Source organism: Boleophthalmus pectinirostris, unplaced genomic scaffold (genome assembly GCF_026225935.1).
Source record: "Boleophthalmus pectinirostris isolate CB_2022bp ecotype Guang Dong unplaced genomic scaffold, ASM2622593v1 HiC_scaffold_4, whole genome shotgun sequence".
Taxonomy (NCBI): Eukaryota; Metazoa; Chordata; class Actinopteri; order Gobiiformes; family Gobiidae; genus Boleophthalmus; species Boleophthalmus pectinirostris.
The window spans coordinates 25,357,571-25,381,394 of record NW_026571353.1 but is presented as its reverse complement, the minus strand read 5'-3'; the positions used below and the strand labels follow the sequence as shown (position 1 = coordinate 25,381,394).

General features: G+C 37.2%; 1 protein-coding gene across 2 annotated transcripts in view; it reads right to left on the bottom strand.

Moving 5' to 3' along the window:
* Window positions 1-1,930: 1,930 nt before the first annotated feature.
* The window catches only part of kremen1 (kringle containing transmembrane protein 1), a 115,243-nt gene continuing 93,349 nt past the window's right edge, over window positions 1,931-23,824 (bottom strand). The window contains exons 5-9 of one of the 2 annotated variants that reach the window (XM_055162021.1): window positions 17,558-17,711; window positions 13,144-13,476; window positions 9,482-9,703; window positions 7,780-7,864; window positions 1,931-6,057 (exon numbers count right to left, since the gene is read on the bottom strand). In XM_055162021.1, the coding sequence (XP_055017996.1) occupies window positions 5,898-6,057; window positions 7,780-7,864; window positions 9,482-9,703; window positions 13,144-13,476; window positions 17,558-17,711 (954 nt within the window). In that variant the 3' untranslated portion in view covers window positions 1,931-5,897. The remainder of the gene's footprint in view (window positions 6,058-7,779; window positions 7,865-9,481; window positions 9,704-13,143; window positions 13,477-17,557; window positions 17,712-23,824) is intronic. The other variant, XM_020937926.2, reaches the window with a different exon arrangement.

The window sequence follows — 23,824 nt, the reverse complement described above, 5'->3', positions numbered from 1 at the left end:
GATCAAAGCAACACCTTTAATGAATTAAGAAATCATTCGGAGTCTTTTTAGATTTAGTTTTTGTTTGTTTTTTCACATTATCTGCGCTGTGAAGCTGGCCTCATGCTGTTCTCCAGAAAACACAGCCTGCATGCTTGACCCTCATCTCACCGGGGGCCAATGGGTTACACATGGGATCCTGGACCACCCCGTCCACGGTGAGCGTCACTAACATCGTCTGGGAGTCATTTCAGAGATCTGATAAGCTGGGTCATGGATGGACTACTGAGTGTGGAAAAGGCCAAAATGGAGGAGCTTTTTGAATTGCATGTACCTCATAAACGCATCTTTCACTGAAAAGAAAATGTATCCAGATAGGTTTTCTATTGATACTCAAAAGAAAAAAACAGGCAAGCAATAAAAACACTCTGTGGTGTATTGTGGAACATTTCAAGCAAACAGTGTTGGGGAGTAACGGATTACATGTACCGGAGTTATGTAATCAGAGTACAAATTATGAGTAACTGTATTTAGTTAGAGTTACTGTTTCAGTGAGTGGTAATTGGATTACAGTTACTTTGCTGAAATAAATGGATTACATGGCGGTATTTTCCTGTTTTCCTGTTTTCACATTTTGGGCTATATCCCCCACCCCCACTTTTTTCTTTTTCTTTTTTTCGGTAATTCCACCCATTGCCGGAAACTAAACCAGGTCTAAACCAGGTCTAAACCAGGTCTACACCAGGTCTAAAACCAGGTCTAAACTAGATCTAAACTAGGTCTAAACTAGACCTAAACTAGACCTAAACTAGACCTAAACCAGGTCTAAACCAGGTCTAAAACAGGACTAAAACAGGATTTAACAAGACTAAACCAGGACTAAACCATGCTGCGCGGACGTGTCTCCTCCTCTATCAATAATATTTTTTAATATGGTTAAGTAAAGTCTGGGCTTTTTATTTACTTTTAGCAGACAAAACATCTTATGTTACAATATCCTAGTCTTTGCTTCTCTACAGCAAATCAAGTAAACCAAAGTATTCAGATTACATTACTCACCTTAAGTAATTTAATGGATTACGTTACAAACTACATTTTGGTGTGTGTAATCTGTAATCTGTAGGGGAATACATTTTCAAAGTAACCTTCCCAACACTGCAAGCAAAGCAAGACGATAAAGAAGTGGACTAAGGTAGTGTGACGTCGCCCATTTAGCTCCAGTCAAATGAAGCTCACAACGCGAGCAGTTACAGGAGAGAATTTGGAGCTGCTATGTCCATATTAGGAATAGGAATTTATTTACAGACAAAATAGTGAAATAAAAACACTAGGATCATGTAAAGCGGGTTAAAATAAATATTTTAATATAAAGTCAATTAAAGACTGGAGCCTGAAGTGATTTAAGTGATTTCAACTATTGTTTATATTGAGGTTCCAAGTGGCTTCTCTCGTGGATGAAAGAAGCTATTCTAAGACTCAGATGCCTCAAGGACTCAGCTCAGGAGGAAATGCTTTCAGTGCTGTGTAAACCAATGATCTACAATTGATGAAAGTAACTCTGTCATCCATGATGAATTTTAGGATGGGACGAATTTCAGCATTACGAGAAGAGATATGAGATTGGGTCCAGAAGAACAAGACAAGATTTTAACATAATTTCTAATATACACAGATATACATTTCACGATTCAGTTTCCAATTTTGTCCCGCCTATTTTTTATTTATTTGATTTCATATTTTTGTTTCCATTTTAGTACTGCTTTTTGGAACTGTAAATGATGTAACTTACCAACTCGTAATCCTTTTTGTCCAGTAAACATTTGGAAAAAAATCTCACAAGATAATTTCTCTCATGTGTGTGCAATCTTGTGGCAATTTTGTCTCATGAGATCTTGTCCCAATCTCATTTTCCACATGCATTATAAATACAAAAAAAATGACAACACCACAATTACGAAACATGCATACAGTGTTTATTGCGACCAGGACACATTAAATAAAACTACAAAGTACTTCACTTATACAAAAGATAGATTATATCCCATTCACATACAAAAGAACAATCAATAATTTACTGTATAAATTAAACATTTCACTAAACTATGTACAATTGCATGAAAACAATGATTTGGTCAATGCACAACTCATGATGTTAGTGATTCTTATGTCAGCTAAGTGGACCTCCATTTCAAATCTCTCAGAAGATGCTTGACAGGCCTAAATATTTCAGTTTGCATAATAAAATAAAAAGACTGGGTTTCCAAAATCCTCCTCTGAGCCGCACTGTCAGATCTGAAGTTGAAGTTGACACACAAACACACACAAACTTTTCTCTTTACTTTCACTTGTCATTTTTTTTTCAATTTCTTGCATACTTGGCCTGCTGTTTTTCTTTATAATAATTAATATAGTATATAGAGAAAGTTTTTCTCTTGCAATCAAAAATGTTTGTAACTACAAATTAGCTATTCAACTTCTGTTTACATTTTAATTCATGCCTCAAGTGCTTGGATGTGGTAAGTACGTTTCTTTAAATTGCTGTAATTTAAAAATAGTTCTGCAATATGGATGCAATGTAAGTGCACAAAAGATAGAAACCAAGAACCAATGTTATGACAGTCCCAAACCTAAATAAAAAGTTGAAAGGGCATTTGGTATAAATCTCATGTTAACATCCAATCAATATGCTAATCATTGTTTACAGGAAGTCAGTTGATTTAATGGGTTGACCCTGTACTGAGAGGAGTTCCCTTTAGTTTAACAGTGAAGGACAATTACTATGCAGATGGTGCAGTGACTGTATTTTGACCTTTCAGAAGTAGTTTAAAAGTCACTGCTCAGGCTCCAGAGACATGTTGTTACACTGGGTAAGTTTGTCACGATGACGCTGATATTTCCAGGAGAAAAGGTTGGGAAACAGTTGTTCTCTGTATAGTATGGGTTCATATATTTAGAAACATTTGAACATTATTAGTCATAACATAAAAATATGATGGAAACAGCAACTTACTAACAAAATTACGCTGTACATCAGTGAAAAAAAGCATTTTCTGGTGTTTAGTGAATCTTTAAGGTGTAACTTTTTGGTTGGGGCCTCCGTCACCTGCTTGTTTCTATGGATATGTCATTTCTCTACCTGGAATATTCCACAGTATGACATAAACAGCTCTACTTTACATTCATTCAATTACGGGTGGTTTTATAGTTCAAAAATACCTATAAAAACAGGAATTCCCATTGTGAGCGGGGTCGCCTCTCCACAGATCTGACCTGTAACTTGCTCTAGTTTGGTTTTCATGGAGCTAGAAAGGTTTAATAACATACTGTGAAACAATCCAGATAAAGCAATTACATCTCCTTAGCGAAAAGCCTTTGATGGACCCTCCACCAGAAAAGTTACACAACGCACCTTTAAAAACTGTAACAACATATCTCAATCTCCCTGTATTTCAACTGGATTACGTGCCATGGGTCCTGTAGCAAGTTGCAAATATTTTACTGCATAAAATTGTTTTCCACATTTGAGAAGCTTGTGTGTGAATCTATAAAAGTTTGCTGTCTTTGCTTTTGTCAAAACACCAGATAAAAGAGCTGACATAAATATCATCATCCCCAGACTGAATTACATAATGTACAACAATGACATGTGCCCCCTTCTAATCAGAGGACAACTAAATGTGAACAATATGCTCAGTAAATGTCCCAGACTATGCAGACAGAGCACGCAGACAGACACGAGAAATAACAGCTATCTTGTACTACAGAAAGAGGTTGGTACTTTAAAGGTCCTATATTACGCAAAATTAACTCTTGTGAGCTTTAAGCCAAGTTATGTTATGTTATGTTGTTACCTCCTCAAAAACATACCCAGAGTTAAGTTTTGTTTCATTCACACATGCTTGAGTAATCCCGTATTATTACTCTGTCTATATCTCCACAGCTCAAAATGCTCTGTTCCACCTTGTGATGTCATGAAGTGGTAGTTTTCAAGTTAACTTTTATCTTTGTTCAGTAGAAATTGGCATTTACAGGGCTGAAGTTATGCAAATGATTCTAGTGAAGATGTGTGTAATTTAAAAACACAGCGGAGCACCGTATTACCAGATGATATCACAAGGTGGAACAGAGTTTTCTCCAGGTATGTTTGTGATGAGAAAACATTATAACATAGATCAGAATATAGCATAATATGGGCCCTTTAAGACAATGTGCTCACAATGTCCACTGTCCAGTCTACTAGGTTTACTCTTGGTTTACACATATAGTCAGAGGTGGGTAGAGTAACTATGTACTCTATGTACACTATGTATTACTTTAGAATAGTATTAGCAGAAGTAAATAGTTGTGACCCAAATATAATAGTATTTGGTAAACATTATATCTTACTGCGTAACTGGAATGTAATTAGACAGACAAATCAGACCACAAAGTGTAGAATCTGGTATTTCCAAAAAATTGAAAACTCAAATGTTCAAAGTTCAGTTACTTTAAAATACTAAAATAGAAGTAAAACTCGGGTATTAAAAAAAATATTTTGAGAACTGCATTATTTTTAAAGATTACCCAAGTAAATTTAACTGATTTCCGGTGCTGAAATGTAATGAAGTAAAAGTAGTTAAGTACTGTACTTAAGTATATATTTTAGGCATCTGTACATTACTTAAGTACATTTTATAGTGGATACTTTTTAGTTTTACTTCATTATATTAACAGCCTGTATCTGTACTTCACTCTCCACTACATTTTTTAACAGTTCTGAAAAACTTTCAAAACCTGTGCAAAATACTTTTTACTCTTTAAGTAAATTTTAAAACATGTAGCCTACTTTCGTACTTTTAATTAAGTAAATTTTCTCATGTGATATTTATACTTTTACTTGTCCTTTTACTAAAGTAACAACATCGTGCACTTCACCCACCTCTGCTTATATGGTATCAACATTTACCATTCATTTCTGCCATTTCTTAATCAAAGACCTCATAGTGATCTTAAACAAGTGCTCAGTCCACAGACAAGCCTTGGTCACACAAATAGATGTGAACCTTCCAAGACAGATCCTTAAGGCACTTTACTTAAACCCGATCAGACCGGAAAACCACCCACTCCCTCACTCACAAGCAAACGTACACCTCTCTCAGATCTACCCCAGCCAATCCCTAAATGGCAGTTAGCTTGTCTGCAATCTGCACCACCCGTCTTTCCAACACAACTAACCCCCTCGGGTACATGTTGCGGTTTCTTCTCCCCACCCGAATCCACAGCGAGTGAAGAGTGGGCGAGCACCAGCCTTAGATCTTTTATAACGCATGATTTATTCCCCAAAGTGCTGTGGTATCCATCTTTCCGACTTATTATTATTTCATGTCGTCATCCTCGGAGAGCTCATGTCCTGCAAAACTCGACAGAAAAGTTTGCACAAGAAAACAAACAAATACGTGTTTCTTTGGATGGAAGGATTGTTTTTGGTCCATATGAGGCAGTTATGTGTGTGTCCAACTTGTTTTGACACTGGTGAACTGCAGGTAGCGCTAGCAGTACGTACAGTAAAGTCTTGTTTTAGTCCCTCAACACAGTTTGCAAAATCTTGAAGGGCATCATTTTGTAGTAATGGAACTACAAACCCTTTACGAGCAATTTGTTTTACTTGATAGTCCACTGCTTTCACGGAATACCCCTCGCGTCCTCTCCTCTTTGGCCCAGCCGCTCTGGCCTTATTGCCATTTTAGTAGCAGTTCCCCATTCATTAGCTCTTAGCCACGCACTTGTTTAGCTTGTTAGCTTTAGCTTGCTCATCCGAGTCCTATTTGGTGTAGTCCTGGCGTTCGGCATACACAAAAGAATTGAGGGAAGTGATTAGTTCTCAGTGAAGCGCATCATCATTATTATCAGCAGCAGCAGCAACGATGGCGGCAGTGGCTCTAGTTGCCCACCAGGGGGCTGAGGTCTCCGTGGTGGTTCTTTAGCTTCTTCTTGAACAGGGAGATGGTGGAAGGTCGGTAAAGGATGATCCAAGGCTCTGAAGATGTGGTGCTCTGACTGCAGCTGTCCGAACCACTTACTGTTGGGATGTTCGGAGCCCTGAGACACAAAAACAGCTTGGATGAGAATCAGGCAAAAAGGGAAAAAGCCAGAAGCACTGAGAGAAGAAAGAGAAGAAAAGGTAAGAGAAAGAGAGAAAGTTGAAATAAAACTACCACAAAAGAAAGTGCCCAGAGGTGCAAAGACAATAAAGAGAATGCTTAAAAGAACAAAAGTGCTGCTCTACAAAGAGACTGGCTCCTCTGTGTGCTGCTATGTTTCATTCATGCTTTGCCAGGTGTACTCCAAACACCAGCGGCGATAGCAGTGAGAAAAGTTCACTTTTAAACATGATATGTCTCTTATAAGGATTCTTTATAAAAAAGGTTTGACACAGAACATATTAAAGTCTGTTTTGATTTACGTTAAGAGATCGACTGATATGTTTTTTTTCATGGCCAATGCCAGTTGTTTAGAATACAGAGAAGCTGAGATAAGCTCTGCCAAATTTTGGGATGATATTTTGGGCTGATTTAGATTATTTTCTCAAATTTATATAATTTAAATCTATGACAAACTACCCCAAACCTATAAGAGAGCTGTATAGTCACGCTTTTTGTGTTTTTCAAATATCGGCCGATGCAGGGGATTTAAGGCCAACAGCCAATACACTAAAAAGTCCAAATATCTGCCTGATATATCTACCAACTGATATACTGGTCTATCTCTAATTTAGGTCTCCAATGGTTAAGGGTGTCAAAAACTTCTTGCAGTAACATGTTGATCATGATAATTAATACTACCAAAAATTACATGTGGGTTGTGATACTTATAGGTTGTGATATAACTGATATCATGTTTTTGTATTGCTTATAGATAAGTATTTATTCTTATCCATCAATATACAAATACATTTTAACATACTAGTGCATTCAATTAAACTACAGTACCCCCAACTTCAGAAATTTTAACTTTAAATTACAGAAATAATGATGATTTTTCATTCATATTTGTCATCTTTTTTTTTTTTTAAAGATTGACACCAAAATGTGGCCAGGCTGGCGCCACCTAGTGTCTCAATTTAATTTCTCTCCAGCACCTAGCTCAGGAATCAAAATACACTAGACGTTCGCAAAAACCCCGGAAGTGCAAGTTCGGGCACTTGCCAGTCAGTGAAGAGCCATATATTCTGTGTTGTCAATGATTCCCGAGATCGAGAATTTAAAGCCGGAACAAAGAGAATGTTTGGTGAATTTCATCAAGGGGAAAGACGTTATTGCCCTTCTTCCTACAGGATTTGGGAAAAGCTTAATATACCAGTTAGCCCCTTAGCGGCGCATCACATATGTGACTACTAAATAGCAGCGATTGGTTAAATGATAAAAAGTACCCGCCTCCTGTTGAGCGAACAAATTCTAACACTGTGAGGTCAGACGGTTTCTACGAAGTAAAATGAAGTGAAACCGGCTGATGAATCAGGCTAACCAAATTGTGCCCGATGTAGGAGAATAGTACTAACCCCTTTGTCACCATAACCACTGACTCCAGAATGCAAGCCAGGGTGACATATTTTAATTAATAATTTCACATAATAAGTAAACTTTTTTGTAATGTACCATTTGCGTGATTTCTTAGCATGTTTTGTATTGATAAAGAGTAATTTAGTTAAGTCTTTTTATATTGTCTCTGTAGTATTTATTTAAAAATGCTGTCCTTGTGTTACCCTGTGTGACTATTTACTCAAATAAAATAAAATTAAATCAAATGAAAATATAAACTTACTTGACTGTGATGTGCAGCAGCAGCTTGGCCACCATGGCGATGACAGTGAGGATGAGCAGAGCGGCCAGAGCATAGATGGTCCACACTAAAAACAGACAGAAGAAGACCTCAGTGCATGAATCACAGCAACACACACTATCTTCACCGTATAGAGTAACATAATGATAGAATTAGCAAATGGTCTAAGCACAAACACACCTGTTAGATGTGTTTGGCAAGAAAGCAGTTGGGAAACAGTAATGATTTTGGGAGAACATCTGGTTTCCTTTAGTTGAGAAATAGAGCTGATGGATAGCTCTTTGAGACAGAAACTTATGAGCAATTTGTGCAGAGGTTAAAAGGAAAAGAAGGGCTCTCAGTCAAATCTAGATGCAATCATTTTCAATTATCAATGATCTGCTTGGGTTTTTTTGATAAAGAGGTCTTCAGCCAGTCTTCTGTCAGAAGAAGGATGTGGTTTGGAGTGGAGTAAAAAATTGGAGAATGGCATAAAGTCTGGTTGATGTAACTGAGATCGAAAGCTATATGCATTTGTTTTTAATCATGTCAGCAACATTTCCTGGGGGTGTGATGCAAACTGTGAGCACTACTCTGTTTGAATCTGACCATAAAGATCTGACTTGGTGGTAAAATCTGTGCTGTTAAACCCACTCTAGTCCTTGTATTAATCAAAGGTTATATTAATTTTGTATTTTTTTCATGAGTTTTCAGACTTTAAACCTTTTTAGGCAGTGTTTGCTAATGTCTGCATTGTGTCACTGTGGTAACAGCAGAAATATTAAGTCATAGAAAATGTAGAACGCCCCCAGGATGATGTCACTGCAATATATCAATAGGTACTGTATTGCTTGATCAATACAAGGGAAAAACTGATTGGTTATTTTAATCATCTTGTCAAGCCAATAAACAAGCCAATAAACAAAGAAGTAATTCATAACTGTTGTATGAGCCAAATTGTATAAACGGACAATAAACAATGCTATGCTGCATCATGCCTGCTACTACTAATACTTCTAAAAGTGTACATCTAAATGTAGTGGTGGAAACTTAATTTTGTTACTTAAGTGAAAGTACAGATACAGAAGAAAAAAATACTCAAGTAAAAGTAAAAGTATGACATGAAAGAATCTAAGTAAAAGTATTAAAGTACTTTTTTAAAAATGTACTTAAAGAGTAAAAAGTTAAAGAATTCTGTGTCTGAGATCTAATAAAGCTTTAAATGTAATGATTTGTGCAGAATTTTGTTCAACAGAAACAATCATTTTTGTTTGCACAAACTGTGACCTTGATAAAATATAAACCCTGCAGGCTTTTCAACAAGTCTCACACAATAATACATTTTTTTAACTTTTCAGTCTAGTTCAAAAATATAGTGGAGAAGAAAGTGCAGATACCTGCTCTCAATTGTAGTGAAGTAAAAGTAAAAAATATTCACTTAAAAATGTACTCCAAAAGTACAGATACCAAAGTGTTTCACTTAAGTACAGTAATTTACAACTTTTCCTTTACGTTCAACCACTGTCTAAATGTGACAATTTGTTCCTTGCATTTAGAGCTGTGGTTCTGCCCGTATGTTTGTGACTGGCTGACTAATTATTTGATTAACATTGTAAAGATTTACATGGACCAGCAGAAAGAGTAAGAAAGGAGCAGGGACAGAGAAAGTTTCCCCAGTGCGGAGAAGACACAGGGGGACACATACTAGCGCTGTGGCCGGTGGTCTGGGAGCGTCCAGCCCACTGACCTGGCATGTTGTGCTCCGGTTTCCCAGGGCTGGACGTGATGACGTAGAGGATCGAAGTAGAGCGCCCCCCGGTGGTGCCGTTGGAACGCTCAGTCACTCCTCCAGCCAGCTGTGGGCCTGTGGTACTGGAAATGCCCTCCCCATCCTCTTCGGAGTCGGGTCTGTCTGGATCTCGGAGTGCTGGAAGACAAAATATGGGTATGCGTTTTAGTGGGATTAAATATTCTAATATTGGATTAAACATTTGCAGTGGATGATGGATGATTGTCTTTGCATCTAAGACTTTAGTCCCAACCTTTTTTGGCTCGGGTACCCCCAAAGCTTTGTCTAGCACTTTGAGTACTCCCTCATTCGGGTACTAGGAAAACAATATATATACATAGATATATTTTATTATACTTTTTATGTTTACTATAGTGTATTAAATTATTACATATAATTTATTCTCACATTGTCTTGTTTTCTTGATGTCCCTCCAAAACACTCTTAAAGATTTACAATTATTACAAAGAACATTTTATTCAAATACTATTCCTACTCATTCTTTTAAAATGTGAAGTAGTCAGTACAGACAATGCAAAATGATATTAAAACCAAACCATAAAGCAGAATTACCCACAAAAACATATTCTAATTGTACAATATTGTTAAAAAATATGATCTGTTGATGAATAACTAACAAAATAGTAAGTTAGTTTGTGTCTACAATGAGTAATAATTCAAGTTCATAATTTTATCATAGTACAGAAAAATAACCTATATTTTCCCACTAGTACAGAGAAAAAGTACATGTGAAACACTGACCCCCAAACATGATTGTTCGACATAGTAATTACCACGGCAGGCCTACAATAATGTGAACTAAACTCAACCTTCCATATGTTTCTGTTTAGGTTTCACCAACATTTGTCAAATATACAGTAGAACACCCTGTACACTGAACAGCTCATTGGACATGTTTTCTGGTTCCCTTTCGGCAGCTGCCTCACACTACTGTGGTTCAACTCTCCATCTCCAATTTGTAAAATGTGACAGTTGTATTTCTGTTTTATGGAGCGATGAGTGATAGTGTACAGTGAAACCCAAGATCCCGCGGCGGCCATGTTGTTTGTAGTTTCGCCTCTCGCTGGACACGGATCACTTAGCAGAGCTGTTACTGTGGCTAAGCTCTCCTCTCGCAGTAATAGGATACACAGTGTTGACGCGAATGTTGAAAGGACTTATATACAGCGAAGCACGAGTGAATGCTTAATATTGCGCCAAAGCAGCTGAAGTTGCAGGACCATCTGTGTAAGCCGTAAACATGTGGTGTCGAGGGCTACTCCAGACACGCTGGAAAGAGTGTTTGCAATAAATTTAGTTTGTTTTAACCTGAACGCACGGCCAGACGCAGCTTTGTGCACATAAGGAAAGGATTAAAAAACGTAGAGCTGATTCTTTAACATGTGTGTCTAGTGGGCATACCGTTTTTTCAGTGCTAAAGATCTTTTACTGGTTTTTAAATGTCTTAATGGTCTTGGGGCTTCTTACTGCGTTTACCCTATGAACCTTCGCAAAGTCTGGACACACAGTCACGGAGAGGCGTCTTTCTAGTAATATGGCTCTTGTCTATGGAACAGCTTGAAGCTTTTTATTATTTGCATTTTATTATATTTATTTATCTTAGACGTAACTGGTTCTCACCTGGTTCGCCTGTATTCATCCTCATGTTTTACTATTTGCTCAGACGGAAAACAGTCCACCTTGTGTCATGAGGCAATACATTAAGTCTTCCACTCTGTTTTTAAACTCCATACACCTTCACTAGTATAATATGGATGATTTTGGTCCTGGAATTTCCAATCTCTACTGAACTAAAAGTAAAAGATAGCTGTTAACTTGAAAAACTGGAATAGTGCATTTGTTTTTACTCAGTAGCTGCTCTACACTTGAAAATATTTATTGTATATGTGATATACTTGACCCCAGCATGCTTCATATATCCCCGCACTGATTTAGTCCAAGTAGGAGGCATGAAGAGTTCAGCTGGCTGTGATATTGGTTTAGGAGCAGAGACCAGGCTGCTGCAGTCTGATAACAGGGAGCTCTTAGAAAAAACAAAACCCGTATTTAAATATGCAGCGTTACCCCGGGCGCTGAGACATTGACTGGCAAATGGAAAGAGAAGGGCTCGCCAGTGGTGTGACAAGTGCCTCACTGCAGCTAAAAGCCAGAGTCCATTCAAGTAGTGCCATGAAAATCTGCTCCAGACAGCCACAGAGCACAGCACACACCTGGACATACAAATGTGAGGCTGGGGCTGAGGGAGAGGTAACCATCTGTCCTTCTGTTGGTTTGAGCTCCCTGTTTCCCACCCCATAGACAGGTTAGGTTTAATGTGCTAGGTTTTCATTGGTGCCATGTGAATTGTTTACAAAAAAAAGTGAGATTAAAGTCCTATAATACGCAAACTGGATTCTTGTGAGCTTTAAGACATGTTAGGATGTTGTTATCTCATCAGAAACGTACTCAGAGTTGTGTTTAGTTTCATTGACATGTGTTTGAGTAAAACTGAATTATTAGTCTGTTGGAAGAAGAACTCAATATACAGGGTTTGCGTTAAAAATGTTTGTGTTAAAAACATGTAAATGAAACAAAACACAACTCCAGGTATGTTTTTGATGAGAAAACAACATTATAACATAGATCAGAAAATCTAGATAAGATAATGCTATACTGTGGAAAATCCCAGGCCAAGCAATAACATCTCCATAGAGAAAAGCAGATGGCCATCTCCCCCTCAAAGTGACTTACTGCAAAAGTGACTTACAAAAGTGACTGCAACTTTAAAGTTGTTAAAGGTGCACGGTGTAACTTTTCTGGTGGAGGGTCCTTCAGAGTTTCACTGTTAAAAGTATACTTGAAAATGTATTTGGTGTATTTCTTGTAATACAATAACATTTGAGCTGTAAAAGGATGAACAAGTGACTTCTATGTCTAATTATTAACCTTATTTATATGTTGCACCTTAAAGCTGTGTATGCTGCATTATGTAACTTTTTGACTGGGGGTCCGTTCCTACTTGTTTCTACGAATATGTCATTGTTCTTTCTGGAATGTTACACAGTATGGCATTAAACAGCTCCACTTTACATTTATTAAATTACAGGTGGTTTTATAGCTCAAAAATACCTAGAAAAACAAACATTCTGACTGTGAGCGGGGTTGCCTTGCCACAGATCTGACCTGTAACTTGATCTGGTTTGATCTCCATGGACATATAAAGGTTTAATACCATAGTGTGAAACATTCCAGACAAGGCAATAACGGACGCACCCTCTATCAGAAAAGATACGCAATGCACCTTTAATGATACTGCCTACTTTAAACTTTTTTATATAGTTTTTTGTGTCAGTGACATGAAGTAGTTTCAATATTATCATTATTTCTATGACAGTATATCTCTGAAGCAATATATCATACTTCAAAGTTTGTTCTAGTGACAGGCCTATCTATGAACTATTCTATTTATAGAGCCACCATGTCCCATTTTTACTACTACAGTCACCCTTGTTTGGAGGCAGCACAACATTTCATCACTCAAAACTTTAACACACTTTTTAGTAGTACTTTTCTCTGACCTTGGTAAAGCAGGGCGAATCCTTGGGCCTGGTTGGTGCGATCGGAGAAGAAGTACAAGATGACAAAATCTCCAGTGATATTGACCAGCTCTCGTGGTGGGCTACGCCAGTCAAAACGTGCCACCACCTGGTTCGTGTAACCGTCCAACATCTCCACCATGTCTGTCTGGTCCGAAATGTCAAAGAAGGTGAAGTTGAAGATGATGGCAGAGGCCCCCGGTACTTGTATGGTCCAGTAACACACACGGCCAGGGTTGTACTTGTCAGGAAAATCAGGAGAGTAGATGACTCCAGAAGGGGATGTGTAGTTGCCACCGCAGGCCCCCACACGAGCTGGAAGAGGGAACGTTACAGAAGTGTGAAATTAAAAACTGCTCCAGAGTTTATATTAGAGTCAGTGATGAGGACGTGTGCTTCTTTGGAATATAAAAAGGCAGGAGAATCTGTGTGCAATTTTCTGCTAAATTAATTTAAACTTATTTGCAGAGGTTTTGAAAGGTGCATGAACCTGCTCATTCTTCTCTATGAATAATCCAGTGTGCCGTGGTTTTGTATGTGGAGCACATTGGTCAAGTAATCATGCTTTTTCAGAACGAAGGAAATTATAGTTGGGGCAATTTAGAAGGAAAAATAAGTCTTTGCAATTTAACACTGATGAGAAAATTACTTTGAAAATGTATTTAGTTACAGAATACTGAATGCCTTAAAATGTATTTTGTAATGTATTCTGATACATGGGCCAGTCAGAGTACTGTATTCTGGATACTTAACATACTTTCACGCAGAGTTGCACATAAATTATAGTGTAAAGATGCAATACAAGATTGAAAACAGCTTTATGATTATTAAGCATTTCCACACTGACTGGAGAACGAAAAATACACATGCACATGGTATAATAGCAATGTTTTCTATTTTTCTCACTGATATTGTGCAGTTTGAAGCCAGTATTTTGTAATCATGTATTGCAAAGTATTCCTTTGATTTTAGAAAACTAACTGTGCCTGAATACTGTTATTAAATTTTGTTATAAGAACACATATTCTCGGTACATGTATTGAGTTACTTCCCAACACTGCAATTCAATATGTACTATATATTATTAAAATAATCATAATTATATCTTGAGATTGTTATCTCTATAGATTCAAAAGCACATCCCAAAAACTATTAGAACAAAGACATTATTAAATCCAAATGTCAAAAAAGAAAATAAAGAAAGAAATTATTATTTTCATGCACAATAGAAATAATGATCACTGACTACACTCCATAATTAAGAGTCAGTTGCATTCATATTATATATATATAAACCTAGTGTGGAACACTTTTTATCTGACTATTTTATTACTTTAACTTAGTTCAAAAAGTTTAATTTCCTGAAGCTGGTCATAGAAGAATGGAGCTAAACAGTGACCGCAATCTGCAGATCTGCTATGGTTCCAGAAGTAAATTTAGCTTTGTGCTTAGTAATATCCATCCAAGACAGTGGCTTTAAGTCCAAAAAGCATGTTTAAAACAAGATTTGGTGAAATGTTTTAATAAGTTTACAGTTTATAAAGTTTTTGAAGTTTTTGAATATTTGAAGTTTAAGTATAGGTCCTGTGCTCATTAGTTTCTACTTAGTTGATTATATCTGAGCAAGCTTTCAAACTTTTAATATAGTTTTTTTTTTTCAAATAGTCCATGGGAAAATTGAATCAGAAATTTACTTCTGATATATTATGCGTTTGTCTGCTGTATAGTTACCGTCTACAACATCCGTGGATCATTATTTTATATTTTAGACATTTTAAATCACCACCTTCATCTGCAAAGACTTAATAAAAGAAAGTCCACTCCCCCTCATAGTATTTACATTGTGCACAGACCAAAATACATAAATCCTTCATAAAAGTTTACACTACAAAAAGTGCTCCAAGTTCAGGTTTGAATTGTCCACTATACGCACTAGAGAATATCACCTTGTTGACCTTTCTGGGAGTGTGCTAAAATCCAACCACAGTTTTAATGACAGGTGTGAAAAATGCCAGCAGCACCAACTGTCCTCACCTCACTTCCTATAAACTTTACAGGAGCACACAAAATGCACTTAGCCCCTCACCTCTGCAGCCCTGTACTTAAGAGTTATGATTATGCCTGCACCCTGACGTGGAGATCACAGCGTAGGATGCAGATTAAATTCAAATTTCTTTTTCATTTTAGGGAAGCAAGTAAACAGTTCAGTTAAGTTAAAGGTCCATATTACGCATTTTTTTGTTCTATGTTAAAATGTTTCTCGTCAAAAACAGACCTGGGGTTATGTTTTGTTTCATTCACACATGTTTAACGTGCAAACCCTGCATTTTTACGCAAAGTTCTCTCAGACGAAAAACACCTTGTGATATCATGTGGTAATATGCGGTCAGGAAGTAATGTTTTTAAACTCCATGCACCTTGACGAGATTAATTTGGATTAATTCAGACCTGAACTGCCAATATCTACTGAACAAAAGGTCAAATTGTTCAATGGTCAAATATGTCACCATGTTTAACAAACATTACATTTTTTTTATATATTGAAGGGCTCTTGACTTCGAACTTCAAATGAACTGTTTGAAATGAATTGTATGCACATTTGTGTGATTGTTGCTATACTTTTCCCTGTCCTGTAGGTGATTTCACATCAATCTGCTGAGGGATTTAAGATGGAAATTAGACAAATTGGCTATAATCTTTACATTTTGCATTTTAAATGTTCATTAATATGTGCTTTTACAAATAAATAAATAATGAAATAATGAAATAATAATATGTAGTTGTTAACTTGAAAATTACCGCTTCATGACAAGGTGGAACAGAGCATTTTGATCTTAACAGAAAAATAAAATAACAATAAAGGATTACTCAAACATGCATGAATGAAACAAAACACAACTCCAGGTATGTTTCTGAGTAGATGACAACATTTTAACGTGGCTCAATTTAGTGTAATATAAGACCTTTAAAACTCTAGTCTGCTGACAAGACAGTAAGTGTGACACAGGGAAATCAGAGCCACTGTGAATTTCAGTGTGTTTTCTATGATGTAAGATGTTGTTGTAGAAATCTCAAATGGCACAGAGGTTTGGGAAAGTACCTTTTTCCTTCATCCTGTTATCATTTGTTTACATTAGAGTGATTCAATCTAGCAGTAGGTAGTGTTTGCAAAGCCAAGACAAACTACACAGCAAAGACACAATATCTACACAAGCTGGGATTACCTGAGTTCACAAAAACAAAATAATAACTGACTAGTTTCAACATATAATTTTGTTTTAGGAATGTGCTAAAACTTTTCACCATGTATGAATATTTCACCATGACATCAAGGCTAAATCCAACCTCTATAATCTGACAATGTATTTGACGTAAACTGCACTCACAAGACCACAGGCTGACATGGATTTCAGGCAAAAAAAATGACTAAAAACAAAAGTTAAACAAACTAAAGACAGAGTAAACTCACATTTCTCTCCCCAATCCTTATAATCCCAGTAAAATACTAGTTAACTAATACAAATTTGAGTAAAGTAAGACACCATCAATCAAGTAAGTGACTAAGCGATTTAAAAGACTTAGAGCCAGTTTTGTTACCTGCCTAGGCAATGCGGATGAATTATCTTGGTAGCTATAATCCTTCATAAAATTCATTAAAGGGCCGATATTACTGTCGGTAATGTCGTTTCCACATCAAAAACGTACATGGAGTTGTGTTTTATTTCATTTACTTGTTTAACACACAAACTGCATATTTAGGCGTTTTTCTTTCAAACATAAAACACACTTTCTACTGAATAAAAGGTTAAAGGTAGCTGTTAATTTGAAAACTACTGCTTCATGACATCGCAAGGGGGAACAGAGCATTTGCAGTTTTGGAGATGCACATAGACCAGGGGTGGGCAAACTTTTTGACTCGTGGGTGACAAAGGGATTTAAAATTTGACAGAAGGGCCGGACAAGGAGCAGATGAAAGGAGTGTTTTGGTAATCCACCTCATAAGAGAAAAAATAACATGGGATATGTAGAAAACGTGCTTGAATTTCAACTGAAAATCATTACAAAGCATTACAACTTTTACTATTATAATTTATTCAAGTTTGTCTGGCCGGATTAAAAGGTTAAAGGGCCGCATTTGGCAATTTCTCAAACATGTATGAATGAAGCAAAACAAAACTCTGGGTATGTTTTTGAGGCGATACCCACATAATAACATAACTTAAAGCATTCTTAACTAAAGCTAACAAGAGTCCATTCAGGACCTTTAATGTGCACTGTCCCTAGTAAATAAATAAATACAAAAATAGCTCAGTACGTTTTAACTCAAATTAGATATTCTCTTTATAGCAGTGTGCCTGTAATCCACTTTAAGACTGAAGATATATTTTTCACTCACTGTCAAATATGATGACCCATCCGTCGCCCCCACATGGCTGGTTGTGGTTGCCGAAGCAGACATGGTTACACTCCATCCCAGGTGACTCCCCGCTCTCCTGCAGCTCCACCTCGTTGCCACAGAAACAGGCGTATCCCGACTCCATCCCGGCCAACTGTCAAAGCAACGCAAATGTTCCGATTCAATCAGTGTTTCCCAATAAAGGTGCGTTGTGCAACTTTTCTTTTATTACTTTGCTTGGAATGTTCCATGGTATGACATTAAACACATCTATCCAGCATTTGTTCATTACAGGTGCTTTTCCATTTCTCAAAAATACAATATTCGTTCCGCAGATCTGACCTGTATTGTTGTAAATTAACAACATTTTACTTTATTTGAGTAGATTCAACTTGACAAGTAAAATTATCTACAATGGAATAAGTTAGTTTTTCTTAATTCAAGCGACATTCAATTAGTTTTCTTATTTTAAGTGAAAAAAGTTGTTGTTTTTCTTATTTTAAGTGTAGCCAGATGTATTTTCATAGTTTAAGTACAAAATGTCTTATTCTACTGGCAGGTAATTTTACTTGTCAAGTGAAAGTGACTCAAATCACGATGAAACGTTCTTAATTCAAGTCATCTGAACTTGAATAGATTTTTTTTTTTTACAGTGTAGAGGGGTTTAATCTCTATTGTGGAAAATTCTAGATAAAGCAATAACATCTCCATGAAGACGAGCAGGTGAGGGATGCTCCACCAGAAAAGTTACAGAGTGCACCTTTAATATAAGAGACTACGGTGGTCCCCTATAGTCTAATTTTCATGCTCATATAGTGTAAAAACTATCTGAGTAAAAAAACTGCAAAATAGATTATACTTGTGCTGTACCTGCTTGTAGTCTTATCATAAACATATAGAAATAACCGTTTTAAATCTGTAATCAGTGCTTTTTTGTTCAGTAGAAGCAATAAGTGACATTTATACACTAAAATAGTGTAACAAAAAGGTCCACTGTGTAACTTTTCTGGAGAAGCTCTATTCAGGCTTACGTCACAAACCAGGAAGACGTTTGGAAAGATGCAATTACAACTTCTGGCAGGCTTTGTTTGCAGTAGTGTCTGACAAAATCTAGGAAAAATGAGAAAATGGCCCAGTGTTCTTCACCTACATGTCATTGTAGTGTTCCGTTATGCTATCGGCTAATCAACAATTACAACCATACCTCAGTTTTCATAATTTCCCCACTGACATACAACTCTGAGTGCACTGGGTACATGCGATTAGAAGTGATGACAGCGCCAAATTCAAGATTATTCTAAACAGCACATACATATGCAGTCTTCATTTAACCGCTGATCACATTTACTTCAATGGGTTCTATCACAGTCAGTAAATACCAAGCCCTGAGGTTTCAAACTGTCTGCCCATTCAAGTCAATAGGCCGAGCTCAATGGCAAATGATTCCAGATTAGCCTTTAGCCCGGTGCGGTACTTCCGGTGGCTATGGGCCGATTGAGCATGCGCAGTAGTGCTCTTTTCTCCAGTGGGCACATGCAAATGAACGCGAGCGCACACATGGAGCGCGGTATTCTGTGATCGCTTTGACCAATCAGAGCGAGAGGAACTAGAGCAGAGCAGAGCGGAGCCGGAGATTTATGATTATAAAGAATTTTTTAAGACAACTGAAGAATTTTAAGATGAGATAAAGTTTATGATCTAAAAATAGGTAAAAATCGCCAACAAATCCAACATTTTTGAAAGTTGTAGGCGCCCTGTCAGCTAAACACGAGCAGTTTTTGATTACATTGCTCTCTATGAGAAAAATCCTTTCTCAGCCCAGAGGATTTTTTCCGCTGAAGTACCAGTGAGTGACCACTACGTCAACTGGAAGCAGCTACAAGCTAGAAATACCCTATCCAGTTATTTTAATAGATCCATGGTTGGTAAACAGGAGGTTGTAATCGCATCCTAGTTTGTGACATAAGCATGAATAGAGCCTGTTGTCCACAGCCTGGTATTAAACTAATCTGTCTTACATTTACTCAACTACAGGTGTTACTTATTTCTCAAAAATAGCTTTCATTCTTCCATCCATTCTTACAGAGAGTGGGGTCGCCTCTCCAAAAATCTAACCTGTAATTTGGCTTGCAAGTCTCCATGGAGGTTCTTAAGTTTATGGTCTAGGCACCAGACAAGTTACTCAATGCAGCTTTAAATGAAATGACTCAAATGTGAAGCGCTTATGCCACCATGGTCTAGACCTGTGGGAAACTGCTTCAATTTACATCTATGAGAAAATGCCACGGTGGATGAAATATGGCTGTCCTTTTAGTGTTTGCTCAAATGAGTTTAAATATGCGTGAGTTTAGTCTTGGGTACAGCAGTCAAATAAAAATGATTTATGATAGATTTTGTTGGAATGTGTAAACAGTTGGATGTTGTTAAGTTGTTTTTTGGAGGATGTGATTGTTTTTTCTCATGACAACACGACACCATTATGTACAGCAGGGGGACCGCAAACTCCCAGCTGATTTGTGGCACTGGAGACCAAATGCTGGAACTAAACACAAAAAGAGAATTAAAGGGCCCATATTACGCTATTTTCTGATTTATGTTATAATGTTGTTTCCTCGTGAAAAACATATCCGGAGTTTTGTTTTGTTTCATTCACATATGTTTAACACACAAACTCTGGATATTTAGGCTGAGTTCTTCTCGCAAACAGAAAACACATTGTGATGTCATGTGGTAATACAGGAAATGCCCCCACTGTGTTGTTTACTGTGTTTTTATCATTTGGATCATTTGAGCTCCACAACTGCCAATCTCTGCTGACTAAAGGTAAAAGGAGCTGGTAACTTGAAAACTAAAGCTTCATGACATCACAAGGAGGAACAGCTCATTTTGAGCTTTGAAGATGTAGCCAGACTAATAATAAAGAGTTGCTCAAACATGTGTGAATGAAACAAATGTGAAATACTGGGATTTCTGTGACAGCATTCCAGACTCTGTTGTGATTGGAGAACAATCAGGCGGGAGTGGGACCGAAAATTACAATTCTTTGCGGGAGCGGGACTGAAAATTCTGTCCCGTGCAGACCTTTAGGTTGTGAATCCACCACCTGTTTGTTTCCATGAAGATAGTATTATTTTGTCTGAAATGTTTCACAGTGTGGCATTAAACTTATCCATCCTCCATTCATTCATTTATGGGTGTTTTTATTGCTCAAAGAACTTAAGCACCTACAGTCAGCAAGCAATCCTCTACACAGATCTGACCGGTATTGTGGTCTGCTTGTTTCCATGGAGATAGTTAAGTTTAATACCATACTGTGAAACATTCCAAGAAAGTAATTACACAATCATGGAGACAAACCCTCCACCAGAAAATTTACATAGTGCACCATTAAAAATAATGAATAAACAATTATACCAGTGACTCCACTCCTTAAATATGTGAAGTTAAAATGATTAGCAGGAAGAGTTGGTGTAGGAATGTGAAACGTCAAATAGCATTATGTAGCACGACCTCTCCACCGATCTCAAAAGGCCCATTGTCCTGATTCGATAATGACACTATTGTACCATTTTTGAGCCTGAAATGAATTGACACCACTAGAGGTGTCACACGATTCCCCGCGCTATACACGCTCTTCTCAGCCTCAGCCACCAGGAATGCACACAGACTCTGAATCTGCATCTTTCTATGTCCTTGTTGTCTAAAGTTTCACATTTTGGTTTGAGCCTGGTTTTAGGCCAGTTTAGTTCTAATGTACCCTTTGATTAGTCCTCGTAACGTGAGACTTGGATATTGTTATCTAATACAGATATATATTAAAAAAAAGTTTGTGTGTGTTCTTGCCTTTAAGTAGATAGTAAATTAAGTGAGGTTATTAATTTGACTATAGCAACAAAAAAATAATAGAAATTTGGGTATGTTGCAAATTTGAGACAACTAGAAACAAGTGCTTGCCAAAGGTTCCTAGGAAGAGCCTGCATACGCACTAAACATCTTTGAGGGAATGCAGCCACTACCATGGCTTATGTCTTGATCCAAACAGTTTATTGCATATTTGTGACAATCGGCGTTAAGGGGCTAGTTTTAGTATCTGATTTTCGATACTTTTGTCAACCCTAGTCCTGGTATAGTCCTGTTCTTGCCCTGGGTCTGGCCAAGTTAAGGTTAAGGTTTTCCGCCACTCTCTTACTCATCACACAGGCCCCTTTGTCGTAGTCACGGATGACACATACTTCCGAGCAGGGTTAGATTTGTTCAGTAATATATTTCGTCATGGTTTTTCTTCAAATAGATATTTTTTATTGACAAAACCAAAAAATACAGACTACACTATGACTCAGGGTCACTCCATCCCATAAAAACAGACTAAACTAGGACTGAACAGGAACTAAACCTGGACTAGAGCAAACCAAATCTACATCAGGACTAATCTGGGACCAAACAAGGACAAATGTCTGCATGAGGTTTAGTCATATCCTATAATTCATGAAAGATTTATATATTTTTGGGTGGCTAATTGCTCCAGCATTGTTGAAGGATGAGTCAAATGCAGAGGACAAATTTCCCTGCGGGGACAATAATGTTTACCTTAACCATAATTTTAATCTAGCAGTAATTTTGAAGTATAATTTGTACTGCATCTTAAATAATTGTGGACAAACCATTATAATGAGGATTTGTAGAGAGGAAGCAGACCTTTTAACTTTAATGTAAACAACCTGAATCATCTTTGACCTAATGGGTAATGACTACGGTTGAAGAATTTTGTCTAGGCAGGCTATTGTCAAACTGAAAACAAATTAGGTTGAAATGTTTTACATATTTTAACAAACCCTTCAACTAAAACTAAAATTTAAAGGTCCTATATTACACAAACTGACTTGTGAGCTTTAAGACATGTTATAATGTTGTTACCTCGTCAAAAACATAGTTGTATTTTGTATCATTCACACTTATTTGAGTCATTTAATTTACATCTCCAAAGCTCAAAATGCTCTGTTCCACCTTGTGATGTGACAGCATGTAGTGGTAGTTTTCAAAGTAACGGCTATTTTTTCCCCTTTGATTCAGTATAGATTGGACATTCCAGGTCTGCAATCATCCAAAAAATTCTAGTGAAGATGTTTAGAGTTTAAAAACACAGTGGATCACATCCTGTATGACATGAGATTACAAGGTGGAAAAGTGTATTTTCTTGTTTGAGAAAAGAACTCTTACAACCCAACGTGTGTGTGAATAAAACAAAACACAACTGGTATGTTTTTGATGAGGGAACAACATTATAATAAAATAGATCAGAAAGTTGCATAATTTGGGCCCTTTAAAATAATTATTTATCAAAACCCTGATTAAAACTCAGTTCAAACATCTTGTCAAAATGAACGCTGCTGCTGGGTATGACGTCCTACACTCATCACGAACAGTCCGAGGGTGGGCAGCGGTGCCAGTCTCCTGCCACTTCCTGTAACATCTGCAGAGCCAGGCACGGAGGAGGCTGTCAAAGGCTGCCCATGCACATCAAGAGAATTACCCGCACAGAAAATAAACACCTGGCATTGGTTTAAAGGCGCGACAATGGGACTCAATGAGGACAAGGACCCAGTGGGCTAATAACACTCATTTCCAGCTGTCAGTTCTGATTGCTGTGCTGATTTGTCATCGGCCGTTTGGCTTCATAAAAGGCCCAGACAGTGGACATGGTAGTGATTACTGTCAGGAAATGCCACATAAGACAAGTGAAGATGATTTGTGCATTAACTCTTCACTGTGTGGGAGCTATTTAAAGGTGCATTATGTAACTTTCCTGGTGAGGGACCTGCCTATATGTTGTTACTTTCTTACCTGTTTTGCTATGAACTCCTGCATTTATTCAAGTTAAGGTGGTTCATGAATTGTTAATAAAAGTGTTATTTATTTATTTGACAACGACTTAACACAATAACATTAAATCTTCTGTTCATACAAAGATGGCTTAACAAAGAAATAAAAAAAAAGAATTATACATTATCACTAAGATGCCTAAAATAACATAGGGAGGGCTTTTGTCTTACTGGGTCACCTCTCCATAGATCTGACCTGCAACTTGTCCTGGTGGTGTCATCTATTTGTCTCCATGGAAATAGCTAGGTTTTATGTCATATTGTATAACACTGTTTCCAAAGACTGGGTCGCGACACTCAGGTGAGTTGCAAGAGATTTTTTTGGGTCGCCTTGTCACGATCTGCATGTAGGTCTGCAATATACAGTTCTGACACAGATCTGCATGCT